The sequence below is a fragment of the Nipponia nippon genome, unplaced genomic scaffold (genome assembly GCF_047370975.1).
Source record: "Nipponia nippon isolate SJK-2023a ecotype South Korea unplaced genomic scaffold, ASM4737097v1 scaffold_27, whole genome shotgun sequence".
NCBI classification, from domain to species: domain Eukaryota; kingdom Metazoa; phylum Chordata; class Aves; order Pelecaniformes; family Threskiornithidae; genus Nipponia; species Nipponia nippon.
This window is the reverse complement of record NW_028262344.1, coordinates 6,518,323-6,537,287: the sequence shown is the minus strand read 5'-3', so window position 1 is coordinate 6,537,287 and position 18,965 is coordinate 6,518,323. Positions and strand designations below refer to the sequence as shown.

At 44.8% G+C, this 18,965-nt stretch overlaps 1 protein-coding gene across 8 annotated transcripts in view; it reads left to right on the top strand.

Annotated features, from left to right (window-relative positions):
• The window catches only part of LOC104021135 (amyloid-beta A4 precursor protein-binding family A member 1-like), a 104,177-nt gene that overhangs the window by 26,268 nt on the left and 58,944 nt on the right, over positions 1–18,965 (top strand). For 5 of the 8 annotated variants that reach the window (XM_087762981.1, XM_087762984.1, XM_087762976.1 and 2 more), the window contains 3 exons: positions 8,368–8,481; positions 9,707–9,772; positions 12,730–13,934. In XM_087762981.1, the coding sequence (XP_087619107.1) occupies positions 12,783–13,934 (1,152 nt within the window). In that variant the 5' untranslated portion in view covers positions 8,368–8,481; positions 9,707–9,772; positions 12,730–12,782. The remainder of the gene's footprint in view (positions 1–8,367; positions 8,482–9,706; positions 9,773–12,729; positions 13,935–18,965) is intronic. The other 3 variants (XM_087762977.1, XM_087762980.1, XM_087762979.1) reach the window with 3 other exon arrangements.

Genomic DNA, 18,965 nt, shown 5'->3' with positions numbered 1-18,965 from the left:
AAAACACTGGAGGGGCCCACCGTCCTAGGCATTTGCCCATGCTCTCCCACACACCCTGCCACTCATAACTATCCAGGCTTGGAGGAGATCTCTGGATGATATTCTTAAGCTGCTTATTAACCTTAGATAAAACTGAAACAAAATTCCCAAGAACTACCAATAGATGTATCTTAACTACCCAGGGATGCTCAAGATAATGAAAAGTTGTTGTAATGAAGGAGGAAACATCACAGAAGAAGGCAGCGAAGGTGCCATTCTGTATTTCCTCCATAGAAAAACCTCTCAGAAGAAGAGGTATAATTGCTAATTGTCTCCATGAGGTGGTACCCGAAGTACAGTAATGGCTTCAGTACAGAACCCAAATACCAGATAGCACTCAAGGTCAGTGTTTTAATAACAAATCTTCCAGGCAAAATATCACTCATTACGGCAGAGCACAGCAAACTGCAACACCCAACACCAATCTTTAACATGTACTGCAAAAACAAGAGCATGGTGCAGATAAGGTAGAGTAGTACCGAGAGCGGATGAATCAATATTATGACCAATAACTCTTAACAGATACAAATTCCTTAATACGCTCTAGTTAATCTTTTATTATCTCAAACCCTTCGTGCCCCACGTTGGGCGCCAAAAAGGACTGTTGTGGTTTAACCCCAGCCAGCAACCAAGCACCACGCAGCTGCTCGCTCACTCCCCCACCGGTGGGATGGGGGAGAGAATCGGAAGGGCAAAAGGGGAAAACTCGTGGGTTGGGATAAGAACAGTTTAATATCTAAAGTAAAATAAAAATAGAACAGTAGTAATAGCAATAACAACAACAATAATAATAACAAGCAATAATAGTACAACAGCAATACAAAGCAAGCGATACACTCTACAACTGCTCACCACCCGCCGACCGATGCCCAGCACGTCCCCCCAAGCAGCGATTGTTGCCCCTCCCCCGGCCAACTCCCCCCGCTCATATACTGAGCATGACGTCATGTGGTATGGCCCCTTGGCCAGTCTGGGTCAGCTGTCCTGGCTGTGCCCCCTCCCAGCTTCTTGTGCACCCTGCAGAGCATGGGAAGCTGAAAAGACCTTGCCCAGTGTTTGTGCCACTTAGCAACTACTTAGCACTACTTAGCAAGAACCAGAACATCAGTGTATCATTGACATTGTTCTCATCCTAGACCCAAAACACAGCCCCATACTGGCTACCAAGAAGAAAATCAACTCTATCCCAGCTGAAACCAGGACACCTGACACCCTGAAACAAGTGTTAGTTTTAACCAACTGGGTTGCAATCTCGGTTGCTTGGTTATGAATGCTACAGCACTCTGCATCTGACCATGCTATGAGGATATACTCTTATTTTTGGGAAACATTGATCTCTCTCACATCACACAGACCCCACATACACCTGACAAACATTCATAACTAATACAGGGTTCCATGCAAATACTTGTTCCTGATTATATGTCCTCACCACAAACAAAACAAAATTCCGTGCAAATACCTGTACTCAGCCTATGAATAGACAGGGTGTCAAACAAGCATGCCAAGGGCTGGGGTCCTACTCAGACTGTCAAAACACAGTATGTGAAAAGGCTTGGGTTGTACGCTCAATACACAATAGAAAAAAAAATCCTCACAAATGCATTCAGTGTGCAAAAGAATAGGATTCTCTGCAAACAAAGGTGCCTAAGATTAAAAAAGGAGAGTTCAATACCACTGATACTTAATATACAGAAGAACAGGATTGCTCAGCATCAGGAAGACACTCTTGCTTTTGCGACCTTTGGTTAAGAATTCAGGCATTTAGGGGTAAGGTAGCAGCAAGAACAGAACCACACTGCTCAGTGACATGAAATGTATTGAGTGTGATGAGTATAGTGGGGGGATAGTGATTTCTGTCCTAAGATTTCTCTTCTATGATGTGCTTGTACTTCACACTTGCACCAGTCTAGGCCCCTCCCTCTCTGGTCCAGTTTAAATAGGCACCATGGACCCCAGGGGAACTAGACACCCATTCTGATTACTTGATGTGTCTGGATCCTTGTTGGTGGCCCGGCCATTATGTGTAACAGTTACACTGTGGGCTCAGACTTCTGTGTGGTGTTGGACCTCTGTGTATTGATGTTCCCCATAAGGGCCTATCGTCTTCACTGTTTATTGCTTTTGCACTTAGGTGATTGGCCTAAGCTGCTGGTGGCCTCATTGGTTGCATCACCCCACACCAATATCTTTGACTTACTCCATATCTAAGGCCAATTAGCAGTTGTTTACCTGGGTTGCTGTCTGGTCTCCTGCCCTAAATGTGTTCTAAGGATGTAAAGCAGAGTTATTAAGAGTTTACCTGTTCTGCTTTGTTTCTTTCCTGTGCATGCCTAAACTGTTAGAGCAGAGCAGATGTACCCCAGAGATTTTGGGTAAGTATTCTCCATAACAATTACAGAATATTTGAGGTTGGAAGGCACCTCTGGAGTTCATCTAGTCCAATCTTCCCTGCTCAAAGCAGGGCTAACTAGAGCAGGTTTCCCAGGACTGTGTCCAGTTGGATTTTGAATATCTCCAAGAACGGAAACTCCACAACCTCTCTGGGCAACCTGTTCCAGTGCTTGACTGTCCTCGTGGTGAAAAAACTTTTTCTTGTCTCCAGTCTGAACCTTTCTTGTTTCAATGTATGCCCGTAGCTCTCATACTCCCACCATGCACCACTGTGAGGAGCCTGGCTCCATCTTCTTGATGATCTCCTCATGGATATTGGAAGGCTGCTGTTAGGGGCCGCTGAAGCCTTCTCTTCTCCAGACTGAACAAGCCCCATTCCCTCAGCCTCTCCTCATAGGGCAAGTGCTCCAGCCCCCTGACCATCTTGATGGCTTTCTGCTGAACTCACTCCAGTTTGTCAATGCCTTTCTTGTATTGGGGGGACTGGGGGCTCAAAACTGGACGTGGTGTTCTAGAGGTGGTCTAATGAGCGTTGAGTAGAGAGGAAGAATCATTTCCTGCAATTTACTGCTTATGCTCCTTTTAATCCAGCCCAGGATGCTGTTGGCCGCCTTTGCTGCAGCAGAGCTGCTCTCCAGCTAGTCAATCCCCAGCCTGTTTTGTTGCCAGGGTTTCTTCCTTTGAAGAAGCATTGACACAGATGTAAACAACAGTGGAAGAAAACCCATTGCATGCCAAAACTTTATCCAGTTGGAGAAGTACACGGAGCCCCTGATCAAACATATTTAAAGAAATCAGCAGCTATGGACGGTTGGATACCCTCTTGGAGGGGGACTCTGTGCCAAAAGGGGGGGGTACATACACCCCTGAAGAGATTGTGACCTATGGGTGACCCACACCAAAGCAGGTATGCTAATAGAGTGGCAGGAAGAAACCCTTATGCATATAACCTCAACCTACTATGCTGCTTATTGACTCTCCCCTCCCTAGTGTCAACTTTCTGTATTTTTGCCATGGGTTACACCTGGACTGTCTCCAAGTGCAAGGACTTTGATGATGAATTAAAAGCAGAGTCCTATCAGGCAGCACCAGTTACAGCAATTAGGCAGACCTATGAGAATTGAAGTACCGTTCCCCAGAATGTGACCACACAGAATGTGTCCTTTACTCAGAGCAAGATTAAGGATATATAGAAAACTTACAGCCACCACTATGAGGAAACACCCTTGCAGTGGCTATGGATGTGCTGGAAAACTGGAGCCAGCGGGATACAGCTGATGGCTTGAGAGCAGGCTTCTGGGGAGTTTGGTGCCTATGCCACTTTTAGACGTTCCCCTGTGCAACAGAGGTGGGCTTTGGGCTTGGCTGATGGAGAGATATGTTGAGCAATAGCCCAATCCTGTTGATCCCATGAATGTGATATACCTGTGGAAGGACTAAGAAGGGGGTAATCAATCAACTACAGTTGCTTGGGCTGCTGGAGTGTGTTTACAGGCAAGAAGGAAGAGATCCCAAAAAGGTGGTGATCACGGATGCTATGGCCTGAACACTCCAATGGGTAGGCAGGGTTAATAACACTCCTCTGTTATCACCAGTTAACTTGGTGGGATGCCTTATTGATCAAGAAGTGACCTATATGTATCATATGGGGGGGGGGGGGCAGACGGGACGGAACATGCCAGAAGATTAGTGTGAGATCAGCAGCATAGCTAAGGATAATGCTTAGAGTCCAATAGTAGGCTGCATCCCTGATATTCCAGGTGAAGTCATTGTGTTAGCAGATCTGAATCGCATTTTCATTGGGACTTTAACAAAGATATTTCATTTGCAAATATATTAGACTATAAATACACTGTGAAGCTTCAATTTTATATTTTCATCCTTTCTCTGTGAGTATTAAAAAATCTGCAACTCTTGTATGCTCTTGCTTACCTATTTAATTTCTGTGCATGGAAGCATGTATGGGCCTTTGAGGTTCATTGGCTCTGAGAAAGGAGAGGTAAACTATCGAATATTTAAAATCTGCTTCTCAATAATGTAATCCAATAATATTTCAGATCCTTGAGAAGGAACTATAGGATATGGCAGCAATAAAGTTTTAATTAATTTGATTTTGAAGGGGGAGAAGGGAGTGGGAATGAATTGATATGCTCACATTAAATACTTTGAAATTTTATACTCACACATCTCCCCTGTTCTCTTCATCTCCTCCCTGATGTACATATAATTCTCACATCTTTCTCGTTGTCCTTTTCAAACCTTTCTAGAAGAAGTCATTAACACCCCCCCCCCCCCAATAAAATTAGGGTGCCAACCCTAATTGAAATGAGGGCTCTTGGTTTTGGACCTTCTATTTCTCTAGGATTTATTTTTTTAAAATTTATTTTTTAAACCCCTCATTCTGCATAATTAAGTATTATGGTTCTCAGGCAGTGGTACATTTTAACTGCACATTACAATATAAAAGATAAAGAAATTATGTAGTATTCATTGGCTGTTCCACTCAAAGTCAGAAGTGACATTGACATTTGTGGAATAAAATTGTAAGGACCTGGAGTGCCATCCCCCTTCTAGGAGTTTAGTTGGCTAAGTCAAAGAGTTTAGCTGGCTGAGTCTAAGGTCAGCTCCTTCACTGATAGGAGCTGTTGTGAAGAGAGCTAGAAGTGAGAGCCTGACCCTCCTTTTCCCTTGAGAGCTGATTTTAAGCTGAGGCTTTACCACTGGCCCCTGCCTGTACTACATTGGAGCTGTGTCTGTGCCCGGTCTCAGACCTCCGTGATTCTGACCGTGACCTGGACCCGCTGGCTTGGCTTCCTGGCTTGGCCTTGGACCTGCCTCATCACTACGGACTTGCTGGGTGATCATTGGACTGTGTCTGACCCTGACCACTGTCTCTGGCCCTGATCCTGACCCAGACTTGCTGCTCTGCATCCTGGCTCCTTGTTGGTGAGGTCACTGCTCCTGCTTGCCTTATTCTTGTGCTCCACTCCTGGCTCACCTTCACTTGTGGAGCAGCTGGCCCTTGCTGCTCCCTGACAAAAATGAGTCAAAGGAGAATCAAGTCCCTCTTGCTTTTATATTGACTGAATCCTGATGGCTTCCCATGAGGGAATATCCTCTTAGCTTGAAGTTTTCAAGTATAACCAATTCCTCAAAAGGAATTTATTTACTGAATGTCTGACAGAAGCTAACTGGAAGTTTACTGGAGTTTCAACACTTTTTCCTCTAGTTTTTCATTGGATTGATTTTGTGCTCTTGACTTTAGGTTTGGTTAGGGTAAGAAGCAATAGGTCTTTAGATCAAGAGCTACTGCTTACTTGTCTTGGTAACTGCTAAAATTATTTCTTTGTTACAAATGCCTTTAAGAAGTAAAAAAAATATTGCTTAACTGTTCTAGAGGCACTTCAAATCTTGCATATGCTCTGTATTCTACTACTTTAGCCTTTTAATGCTTTTTTCTGCTTTGAAACAATCTGGAACAGCATTCTATAACTTGCTGCACTCAGTCCAAGGAACCTAATTGAGGATTATCTCTCTAATAAAGATTAAAGCTAGCCTCGCATTATAATATTGATATTCACTTAAATGCTATTCTAATTTCTCTTTTTTCTTTGGAAACTGACTTCTTAATAATCATGATTTAAATGCCAGTGCAGCAATTCCTGTGGTCAAAATTGTAGGTGATCTTGGCAGCCAATTTAAGATACAATCTATAATAAACCCAGAAAAAAAAAAAAAAGAGTAAGCTATCAGTGAATAATTGTGAGGTAAAAACTGAACAAGAAAATAAAATTTCCTTAGCTTAGGCTTTTATACTAGTAATTTTATTTACGATGCTTAAGCCGTAACTTCAGTTGGCGAGAACACACACATTTATTCTCTGTACCACTTGCTATTTAGGATTTGTTCATGTCTTTTTTATCATTTTTGATCCAGTCTGTGTGTGAAATCTGTTGTTACAGAGATGGTCATCTGTGGAGGCTTGCAAAGATTTTTGTCTTCACTGCTTTTGGTTTGCTACTACTTTGCGTTATAACATTGGGCAACCTTTCTATGGTGGTAGATAGATGGTATCAAATCCCTCTTGAGTCCATTGGCTCTGTTTCTTCTGTTGGCAAGACTTTATTGCTAAGAAAGGCCTACTCCTTTTCTGAGCGGAGATTGCTCATACACGTTCTTTCTTTTCTCTCTCTCTCTTTCTCTCTTGTGTCCCAGAGATTGCTGTCACTTTGTTCTCATTCACTTGTACACATTTATAAGGTCTGGTGTGTCTGAACTGAAGATTTGAACCTGAATCATGTTTTTTAAAACTTAAAGCTAGAGAAAAACAGAATAGAAATTGGAAATTGGGACTTCCAATTGGAAGAAAAGGTGAACATTAATGGGGGGTGACTTAATTCTAGGTCTGTTTCTTTTTTTAATAATAAAGGAACTTGTGGAGATTGGCTATGTCAGGTGCAGTTCCTTTTTCCTCAGATAGAGGGGGAAATGTGGGCAGGCAGTGAAGGGACTTTTTTATCCTGCATCTGTTAGATTGGCTTCAATGTTGACTGCATGCTAGCTGTGTAGCAAGTAGTCAATAAGTACAGGTTTAATGTGTTAAGGGATGTTAAGACAGGTGCCGCCTCCAGCTGCTCTGGCTCAGGACTCCCTCCTGCCTGGTGGCTGGAGCCCAGCCCAGTGTGCCCGGAGCCCAGCCCGGTGTGCCTGGGGACCTGGGGTCTCTGCCCAGGCTGAGGGATGCAGCTGCCACTTTCCTGTTTGCAGGTTCAACCATTAGCAAAGCTGAGCACATGTCCCAGAAACACAGACACACATACAGACACAGGACACATGCAGGACACTGACACGGCCAGTTACATAGACTCCCACAGGCAAGTCACTGCCTTCAAGAGCACCTACATATAGGACTTGCATAAAATGTAAGCACAGGCAGCCAAGTCCCTTTCCTCCTCTTTGGCTGTCAGCAATAGAAGATCACTAGTGAAGGCACACACAACACTCTCTAGAGTCACAAGCACATGCACGCTTGCAGATCCCCTGAGTACTGGCACAGCCCCTCTGTCCGTCCAGTACTCCTGCCCAGATCCCAGGCCCTCGTACCTGTTTCATTAGTCCCCTACTCGTCGGCTAGTCCAGCTTGATGCTCACTAGCAAAAACGCATGCACTCTCACACACTCATTCCACATGCACTCCACACTCACAAGTCCTCCTGGGCATACCAGCATGGACCCGTGCCTGCCTGATACCCCTGCCCATACCCAGGGCTTCCTACTAGCCAGCTAGTCCAGCTTGAAGTTTGGTAGCAAATATGCGTACACACCCCACACACACCAGGTTTGGGGAAGATACAGACACTCTGCCTGCACCAGCAGCCAGTGGGCTATGCCCGGCATTCCCGATCCAACTGCTGGCGCTGAGCCCCTCACTCACCTCACTCTGGTTCCTCCCAGTAGCTGGTTTTCAAGAGACTGAAGGGGAAATTCTAATTGTAACAGCTCAGCAGTGGTAATTTGTGACTGAGGAATGATCTGGCATGGAGGGCAAGAAGGCCCAACTGCAGAAGGGGCTAAACTGGCTGGAAGCAGGAATGCCAGAGACAGAAGGATTCCCTGTAAGGGAGTGAAGTTTCCCTTGGTGGTAAGAAACAGCTGCAGCATCCTCTTGTAGCTATCTTGGAATGTGCTTACTCAGGGGCCACCTTTGGGCAGCAGAGCTGGTGCTGGGGGATGGACCCAAGGGTGTGCTGAGGCTCCCCATGCAACCGCTCACAAGATTAGTGCTGGTGCAAGTGTATATATGGAATCAGCTCATGATGCATCTTTGCAGACTCCTTGTAGAACCGCTTATGGCGGTAGGACTCTGTCCAGTGCATTGTTCATTAATTATCTTTTTAATATTTAAGCACAAACATGTGTTTAATTTGCCTCAAGGGGTACCATAAAAATTCCCCAACAGTTTGGTGTCAGAAGTGGGATTGCTGCACACTGGCAGAAGCGACCAGACTGGAACCAGAGGGGAGACCCAATGTGGCGTCACCACAAGAGGTAAGAGATCCTAATTTCAAAATCCCACTTGTGTGTGGTCGTCTTCCCTACTGTGTCTCCTGGCTGGTGGTCACATCAGCAGTAAGCAAACTATGTTATTTGAGTTTGTCCTTATAATATAAAGAAAGGGGGGAAAATCAAGGGGAAACAGAATTAAAAGGCCTTTGTTTAGCCAAGTGAGAGTAGGCTCGATTTGAGACTTCTGAAAGCTCAGATCGAGGTCTGGGGCAATCTCTGTGGGTGACGATGAGTCGTCTCGTGTTTGGGCCCAGGATTTGAGGGGATAAATTTGAAGCTCTGTCTTCTCAGGGACACCCGAACCTCCCCTTCTACCCCTTTGCCAAACCTCTCCTTCTATCCCTTTGCCACGTACAGGCCTTCGCTTCGTGCTCCCTCAGTTTTATAAGGGCTCAGAACCCAAATGAGAGTAGGCTCTGAAAGCTTTTCGCTTTGAGGGAATCAAGTCAAAGCTCTGCTTTGTTGGGGATGCCCAAACCTCTCCTTCTATCCCTTTGCCATGCATAGGCCTTAGCTTTGTACTCCCTCACATATGTGGAAACATATTAGGATATTAGGAAAAGGTTCTTCACCCAGAGGGTGGTGGAGCACTGGAACAGGCTCCCCCGGGAGGCTTTCACAGCGCCAAGCCTGACAATATTCAAGAAGCATTTGGACAATGCCCTCAGACATATGGTGTAAATTTTGGGGTTGTCCTATGCGGGGACAGGAGTTGGACTCGATGATCCTTGTGGGTCCCTTCCAACTCAGGACATTCTATTATTCTATGATATTTAAGAAAGGGCAAAACGTTGCACAGCAGAGTGAGGAGTGAGGGAAAAAGGGTGAGAAACACCAAGGTCAGAGAAGAAGGAGGGGGAGGAGGTGCTCCAGGTGCTGATTCCCCTGAATCCTGTGGAAGTTTTAGAAGAAATCACGGTGAAGCAGATATTTCCCTACAGCCCGTAAAAGAGACCACTCCAGAGCAGATATCCATACTGCAGCCCATGGAAGACCCCATGCTGGAGCAGGGGAAAAGTGTGAGGAGGAAGGAGCCACGGAGAGGAACTGTTATGGACTGACCTAAATCCCCCATTTCCCATCCCCCCCGCATTGCTTGGGGTGTGGGGAAACAGAGGAGTCAGGAATGAAGGAGTGAAGTTGAGCCTGGGAAAAAGGGGTGGGGAGAAGGTGTTGTTTTAATTTCTCTTTGTTTCTCACCATCCAGTTCTATTTTAATTGGCAAAAATTAAAGGAATTTTCCTCAAGTCTGTTTTGCCTGTGACAGTAATTGGTAAGTGATCTTCCTGTCTTTATCTTGACCCATGAGCTTTTCCGTCTTATTTTCTCCCCCTGTCCTGTTGAGGAAGGGGAGTGAGAGAGTGACTGGATGGGGGTCTGGCAGCCAGCCAAAGTAAACCCACCACAGTCCATAAATTGATGCTGTTCAGTTAAAGATATGCGACAGGATATAAATGATAAAGATTTCAGAAAATTTATCATTCTGTGTGGGTGTGTGTAACTTCATTTATCTCTGCTACTACCCTTTCTCTGTGAGTGAGCCACTGGCTCTAATCTAGATGTCATTGGTGCTTTGAGTGCAACTGATTGAAGGCAGGATTTTTAAATAACATTCTGTTTCGGCCTAATTCTTTGTCGCTGTAAATCAATGGGAATTTTACCACAAACTTCAATGCAAAAAATGAATTCTTCTTGGGATGGATTTTTCTAAATCCTAAAATGCATTATCATTTTCACTTTTCTTTTTTGTTTAATCCATGCTTAAGACTTAAAATTCTTCAATGCTATTGTTCTTTATAGTGATTCCTTAAATAACATAGCTCTAGTCATCTGTTTTGTGGGGGTTTCTCATTATTTATAATGCATGTTGTAAGAAATATTCAATTTCCACAACCAGGTGATTGGGCCCAGTCAGCATGGGTTTATGAAAGGCCTGATCTCCTTCTATGACAAGGTCACCCACTTAGTGGATGAGGGAAAGGCTGTGGATGTTGTCTACCTGGACTTTAGTAAAGCCTTTGATACCGTTTCCCACAGCATTCTCCTGGAGAAACTGACTGCTCATGGCATGGACGGGTGTACTCTGCGCTGGGTTAAAAACTGGCTGTATGGCTGGGCCCAAAAAGTTGTGGTGAATGGAGTCAAATCCAGCTGGCGGCCAGTCACAAATGGTGTTCCCCAGGGCTCAGTATTGGGGCCAGTTCTGTTTAGTATCTTTATCACTGATTTGGATGAGGGGATTGAGTGCACACTCAGTAAGTTTGCAGATGACACCAAGTTGGGAGGGAGTGTTGATCTGCTGGAGGGTAGGAAGGCTCTACAGAGGGATCTGGACAGGCTGGATCGATGGGCTGAGGCCAACTGTACGAGGTTCAACAAGGCCAAGTACTGGGTCCTGCACTTGGGTCACAACAACCCCAGGCAACGCTACAGGCTTGGGGAAGAGTGGCTGGAGAGCTGCCCGGGGGAAAAGGACCTTGAGGTATTGGTTGACAGCAGGCTGAATATGAGCCAGCAGTGTGCCCTGGTGGCCAAGAAGGCCAATAGCATCCTGGCTTGTACCAGAAATAGTGTGGCCAGCAGGACTAAGGAAGTGATTGTCCCCTTGTACTTGGCACTGGTGAGGCTGCATCTCGAATACTGTGTTCAGTTTTGGGCCCCTCACTACAAGAAGGACATGGAGGTGCTGGAGCGTGTCCAAAGAAGGGCAAGGAAGCTGGTGAAGGGTCTAGAGCACAAGTCATATGAGGAGTGGCTGAGGGAGCTGGGGTTGTTTAGCCTGGAGAAGAAGAGGCTGAGGGGAGACCTTATCAGTCTCTACGGTCAACTACCTGAAAGGAGGTTGTAGTGAGGTGGGTGTCGGTCTCTTCTCCCTAGTAACAAGTGACAGGACAAGAGGAAATGGCCTCAAGTTGAGCCAGGGGAGGTTTAGGTTGGATATTAGGAAAAATTTCTTCACTGAAAGGGTAGTCAGGCCCTGGAACAGGCTGCCCAGGGAAGTGGTTGAGTCCCCATCCCTGGAGGTATTTAAAAGATGTGTAGATGTGGTTCTTAGGGCCATGGTTTAGTGGTGGACTTGGCAGTTGGGCAGAGAGAGGTTAACTAAAGTGCTAGTTTAATGGTTGGACTTGATGATCTTAAAGGTCTTTTCCAACCTAAACGATTCTATGATTCTGTATTTGGTAGTAAACCACAGGCTAAAATTACATTTTTCAAAAGGGTATGCGATTAGACTTGAAATACCTGAGATGGTCTTATGACACTACATTTTCAAACATTGGACAAGGTTGCTCTGAGAAACATCTAGAGGATAAGCTGTATTCTTACATGTTTTTCTTATTGCCATGCTGTATATAATTATCATTGTTGGCAGACCTCTGTTGTAATTATGTCATCATTTGAGATTTTTTTACTCTGAGGAGAACGCATTTGGTAAAACTAAAATGTCTCACTAGTCTCAATGTGGCGAGGGTCACAGTTATGAATATTTGTGATGTCTGTTCCCTGCTTTAGGAAAGACATTTGGGCCAAAAGTAATTTTGCATAATTTTAGATGTATTTCATGAAGATGTCTGTACTGGAGCTAGCTGTCTTATGCTTCTCTAGGGAAGAGAATCTGGCACTTTGCATTGCACCCTAAAAGTGTATTTTTCTCTCCATTGACTAAAAGGAGCCCTAGGATGAGGATCTCAGTTGAAGATATGTTGGAAATGTCTAGTCTGCAAAGGTATCATTTATCTGACCAATTGCAGACTACTGCAATGGGATAAAATCTCTTTGTCATTTTACACTGCCACAATATCTCTACCACAGTTGAGCCCCTGGTGAAAGTTCGTTGCTTTGATGTGCATCTTGTCTGCATTGTCTAGATGTCTGGCCAGTCCATAGAAGCACCTCTTGGACTGGTCTGAGATAGTGGATTCTTTCCCAGAGAATTTGTCTATAAAACTGTAAACTGCAGTTCTCAAAGGAATTGTGGTCCTATCTCTGAATGAATGGTGCTGGTAGAAAGCAATTTGCATTGGAAGGTCATGCTGTCATGCTGGTTGTCCTCTGACTTCAGAGCTGATGAAGCCAAAACTTTGTCTGTTGGAGAAGCAAGGGTGCCTTTTGCTACTCTGGGGTTGTTGACTCCACATTGTGGGGCTTTTTTGTTTGACTGTTTGTTTTGTTTGTGGTTGTGTGTTTTGTTTTTTTTTTAATAACATCACTCTCTTAATTTCTTTCCAGTCCTGGTAGACAAAATATCTATAGAATAAGTGGTCTACACACCAGAACTTTCCATGAACCAGTTGGTCATACCATCTGAGGTGGAGATGAATGAAGAGCCAGCACATGAAGATATGAATGAATCAGTGGAAGCTGACTTGGAGCACTCACAGGTAGAAGAGGAACGACAGTCTGTGATCTGCTATTCAAGGCACAGAAACAGCAACCAAGGGGTACCGTCTGGGCAGGAAGAGGAAGGGATGCTAGCTCGATCAGCCAGCACTGAGAGTGATTTCCACAATCACATGGACATGGTGGAAGGGGATGTGGAAGCCACAGCAGAGGATGGCTATGATGTAGATATAGTTCAGGAGAATGAGGATGAGAGTACATATGCAGTGCAGTACAGGCCTGAGTCTGAGGAGTACACAGAAAATGCTGAAGCAGAACATGCTGAGGCTGTTCATAATCAAACACTGCCTGATCATGTACATTTCCACTCCATTGAACATGAGGAAGCCATGAATGCAGCGTACTCAGGTTATGTCTATGCTCACCAGCCCCTCCACCAAGGAGAGGATGAGCGGTATGCTGAACCCTATGCTGACTATAGGCAGCAGGAGCATGTGTATGAGGAGATAGGGGATGTGCTGAACCTTAATGTTAGGGAGGGGCTTCAGCTCTATGAGTGGGAAAGGGAGGAAGCTGACAACTATCGCAAGGAAGCTCTTGGTGCCCGCCTTCACCATTATGATGAACGATCTGATGGAGAGTCGGACAGCCCTGAGAAAGAGGCAGAGTTTGCTCCATATCCAAGAATGGACAGCTATGAACAAGAGGAAGATATTGATCAGATTGTGGCAGAGGTGAAACAGAGTATGAGCTCTCAGAGCTTGGGCAAAGCTGCTGAAGACATGCTAGAGGCAGAGCAGGGCTTGGAGCATGCTCATGCTCTCCCTGGCAGGGGGCACGAAAGCAATGGTCAACTGTCAGCTGGCTCTAGGGCCACAGTCAACTCAGGAGAGTCAGTACAGAGGTGCAGAAAGGAAAAAAGGGATGCAATATCACTGGCCATAAAAGATATTAAAGAAGCTATTGAGGAAGTGAAGACAAGGACTGTTCGTTCTCCTTATACCCCTGATGAACCAAAAGAACCTATTTGGGTGATGAGGCAGGACATTAGCCCAACCAGGGACTGTGATGATCAGAGGCCACTAGATGGAGATGTAAGTATACAGAGCTATAGGCTCACATGTTACAATTAAAGGAACAGGGACCGTGTAATATACATTACAGTGAAACTGAGAGGGTTATACTCTTCTGTGATTCATTTTATTCCTCACTAAAGTATGTAATGATGTATCTATTTTAAATTTTTACTCAAAAGGATGCATAAGGAGTATACATATATGTTGCCAGTGCACCAAATTTTCCTTTATGAAACACTGCTGACTTCATTAGAGTTGTATTAGAGATGAATTTGACACAGAAAGCTCTATTGACTTTTTTTCTGAAACAAGTGCTACTACATTTTTTTTTTCCTAACATCCACTGGATAATTAGAATAACTACCAAATAATTTACCTTACGGTATAGAACCTTGCGTGTTCCTGTTAATTCTGGACTTGTGAGTTTTGTTTTCTGTCAGATAATAATGCTAACAGTTTCTATGAAAAATTTGTTAATATTATTTACTATTTCTATAAAGGTAATATCACAGATGCAGATCTGAAAAGATTCAGGCTCCTTATCTGCTTGCAGTCTCTAGAGATTTTCTATGAATCCTCATGCATTATATTATATTGTATTGTATTGTATTATATTATATTATATTATATTATATTATATTATATTATAGAACAGAATAGAATAGTTCAGTTGAAAAGGACCTAAAACGATCATCTAGTCCAACTGCCTGACCACTTCAGGGCTGACCAAAAGTTATAGCATGTTATTAAGGGCATTGTCCAAATGCCTCTTAAACACTGGCAGGCATGGGGCACAGACCACCACTCTAGGAAGCCTGTTCCAGTGTTTGATCACCCTCTCGGTAAGGAAATGCTTCCTAATGTCAAGTCTGAACCTCCCCTGGAGCAGCTTTGAACAATTCCCAGGCATCCTGTCACTGGATACCAGGGAGAAGCGATCAGCACCTCCCTCTCCACTTCCCCTCCTCAGGAAGCTGTAGAGAGCAATGGACAACCTGTCCTCCTTTTCTCCAAACTAGCCAAACCAAGAGTCCTTAGCTGCTCCTCATAGGACATGCCTTCCAGCCCCTTCACCAGCTTTGTTGCCCTCTTCTGGATGCATTCAAGGACCTTCACATCCTTTTTAAATTGTGGGGCCCAGAACTGCACACAGTACTCAAGGTGAGGCCACACCAACACTGAATACAGTGGGATCATCACCTCTCTTGACTGGCTGGTTATGCTGTGTTTGATGCACCCCAGGATGCGGTTCACCCTCTTGGCTGCCAGGGCACACTGCTGACTCCTATTGAGCCTGCTGTCGACCAGCACCCCCAGATCCCTTTCTGCAGGGCTGCTCTCCAGCCACTCCTCTCCCAGTCTATACTTGTGTCCAGCATTACTCCATCCCAGGTGCAGAATCTGTCATTTGGACTTGTTAAATTTCATGCCATTGATGATTGCCCAGTTCTCCAATCTATCTAGATCCCTCTGCAAGGCCTCTTGTCCCTCGAGAGAGTCAACAGCACCTCCCAGTTTGGTATCATCAGCCAACTTACTGTCGTGGTTTAACCCCAGCCAGCAACTAAGCACCACACAGCTGCTCGCTCACTCCCCCCTCCCTGGTGGGACTGGGGAGAGAATCGGAAGAGTAAAAGTGAGAAAACTTGTGGGTTGAGATACGAACAGTTTAATAATTGAAATAAAGTAAAATAGTAGTAGTAGTAATAATAACAATATACAAAGCAAGTGATGCATGATGCAATTGCTCACCACCTGCCGACCGATGCCCAGCATGTCCCCGAGCAGCAGTCCCCCCCTCCCAGCCTACTCCCCCCGGTTTATATACTGAGCATGATGTCATATGGTATGGAATAGCCCTTTGGCCAGTCTGGGTCAGCTGTCCTGGCTGTGCCCCCTCCCAGCTTCTTGTGCACCTGGCAGAGCATGGGAAGCTGAAAAGTCCTTGACCAGTGTGAGCACCACTTAGCAACAACTAAAACATCAGTGTGTTATTGACATTATTCTCATCCTAAATCCAAAACACAGCACTATACCAGCTACTAGGAAGAAAATTAACTCTATCTCAACCAAAACTAGGACACTTAGTAAGGGTGCATTCAACTCCTGCATCCAGAACATTGATAAATATATTGAACAGAACTGGCCCTAGAATTGAGCCCTGAGGAACACTGCTGGTGACCGGTCGCCAGCCAGATGTAGCCCCATTCACTACAACCCTTTGAGCCCTGCCCTTCAGCCAGTTCTTCACCCAGCGCACCGTGAACCTGCTCATCTCACAGTTGAACAACTTGTCCAGAAGGATGCTGTGAGGGACAGTATCAAAAGCCTTACTGAAATCCAGAAAAACTACATCCACTGCCTTCCCTTCATCCACTAAGTGACCTTATCGTAGAAGGATATCAAATTAGTTAAACAGGAGTTTCCCTTTGTGAACCCATGTTGACTGTGCCTGATGATTGCATTGTCCTTTAAATGCCTTTCAGTAGCACTCAGTATGATCTTCTCCATAATTTTTCCAGGTACTGAGGTTAGACTATCAATCAGGTCTGTAGTTTCCTGGGTCTTCCCTCACACCCTTCTTGTAAAATTGGAATAACGTTGGCTAGCTTGCAGTCAGCAGGCACCTCCCCAGACTCCCAAGACCTTTGGTAGATGATTGAGAGGGGTCCTGCTGTAACATCCGCTAGCTTCTTCAGTATTCTAGGATGAATCCCATCAGGCCCCATAGACTTACGAATATACAGCTGATACAGCTGGTCCCTTACAATTTCAGTGTCCACAAATGGAAAGTCGCTGTTCCCGCAGAAGTTGTGGTCTTCCAACTCAGAGGGCCGGGCATCCCGAGGTCTATCAGTATTAGTAAAGACTGAGGCAAAAAAAGCATTGAATGCCTCTGCCTTTTCTTCATCCCTATTAGTCAGGTGACCATCATTAACAAGTATTGGTCCAATGTTTTCCTTAGACCTCCTCTTGCTATTAACATACTTAAAAAAGCCTTTCTTGTTGTCTGACACAGCCCTGGCCAGTTTCAACTCTAGTTGAGCTTTGGCCTTTCGTGTCTTCTCCCTGCATATATGAACCACGTCTCTGTAATCTTCCTGCAAAGCCTGACCTTGCTTCCAGAGATCATGCAATTTCTTTTTCCTCCCGAGTTCCAAGAGGATTTCCCTGTTCAGCCAAGCTGGTCATCTGCCCCACTTGCTTGCTTTTTGACACAATGGGATTGCCTGCTCTTGTGCTTTTAAAAGGTGGTTCTTAAAGACTGACCAGCACTCGTGGACCCCTAAGCCCTCAAAGGCACATTCCTGGGGAAATTGCTAACTAGCTCCCTGAGTAGTTTTCTCTCTTGAAATCCAGGGTAGTAACTCTGCTGACCTTTTTTCTCATTACACCAAAAATTTTAAACTCAACCATTTCATGATCACTGTGGCCAAGACAGCCACCTACCATCACACCCCCCATGAGTCCCTCTCTATTCACAAATAACAAATCTAGGAGGGCATCTTTCCTAGTTGGCTCACTGAGTACTTGTGACATATTATTGCTGTAAAGTAATCTCTCTCCTCTGACCTGAGTGTTAAAGGCCACTATTCAGGTTTACAGTCTTAGATTTTATTTTATTAATTCTGTTCTTCTTGGCATCAAGCCTAATTTGCATCAGAATAGGTTCATAGCCTGTCATTCCAGTTCTCATTGCTGTTCTGTGAATGTAATCTTAACTATTAAGTTTATGAGTTTTTTTTTAAATTCCTAATAAAGTAAGGTCACAAGCAATTTTTAACTGTGTTAAAATTTATACCTGATATGAAAAGGACCAATAGACTAAATTTGGTGGGCCAAAGTCATCCCTAATATGAATCCACTCAGTTATCTCCAGGATGACTGCACTGTAAACATCTGCATTGCTCTTCTTTGTTGCTGTAGAACACTTTTTGGTGACCTCTGTTTGTTTGTTTGGAAGAACATGGAATGATAGAAGTTTGATGTTTTGTTTTTTTTTTTCCTTTTTAAATCAATATCAATTTAATTTTTAAATAAAATGTTTGTAACGTAGGTGTCAGGGCCTGGAGTACATTCCCTCCCTTCTGGGAGTTTACCTGGCTGAGTCCAAGGTTAGCTCCTTCACTGATAAGAGCTGTTGTGAAGAAAGTCGGAAGTGAGGGCCTTCCACTACTTTTCCCTGGGAGCTGCTTTTAAGCTGAGGCATTATCACTGGCCCCTGCCTGTGCTACATTGCAGCTGTGTAGCAGCTATGTCTGTGCCTGGTCTTGGATCTCTGTGATTCTGACCTTGACCTGGACCCACCGGATTGGCTTCCTGGCTTGGCCTTGGACCTGCCTCATCACTACGGACTTGCTGGGTGATCATTGGACTGTGTCTGACCCTGACCACTGTCTCTGGCCCTGATCCTGACCCAGACTTGCTGCTCTGCATCCTGGCTCCTTGTTGGTGAGGTCACTGCTCCTGCTTGCCTTATTCTTGTGCTCCACTCCTGGCTCACCTTCACTTGTGGAGCAGCCGGCCCTTATTGCTTCCTGACACTAGGCTCCCATCAGAAATACCCAAAACACCTCAGTCTCTTCTGCATCAAAGGGAATTCAGATGATGAAAAATTGATTACATGTAGTTTAAACATGAGACATACCTATGCTTTTCCAGCTATGTTCAAATAACTAGTATTCTGCAAGTAGGAACGGATTTAGAAGCATAGTGTTTCAACTGTGTAAAAGCACACTAGTAGTTTCCTGACATTTTTTTCCCATGGAAAACCATCAGAAACCCATAGTAATGACTATGTTCTAATTCATGTCTGCATTCCTACAGATTTCAGTCATTTCTTCCCTGGTTCAAACCATGGTAAGCTGACGCTAGCAGCAGCAGTTGCTGTGTGCTGAGAGGAGTGCGAGGCTTGCGAGGTACCCAAGGGGGGGGGGTGTGTGTCTGAGAGAGTTTCTGGGCCTCTGACACTCTTGGGCTGTCTGTGGGGAAGAAACCAGCTGGCAGGCGACAGGTCTCACAAGAGAGGTGGGCAAGAGTTCGGAAGTG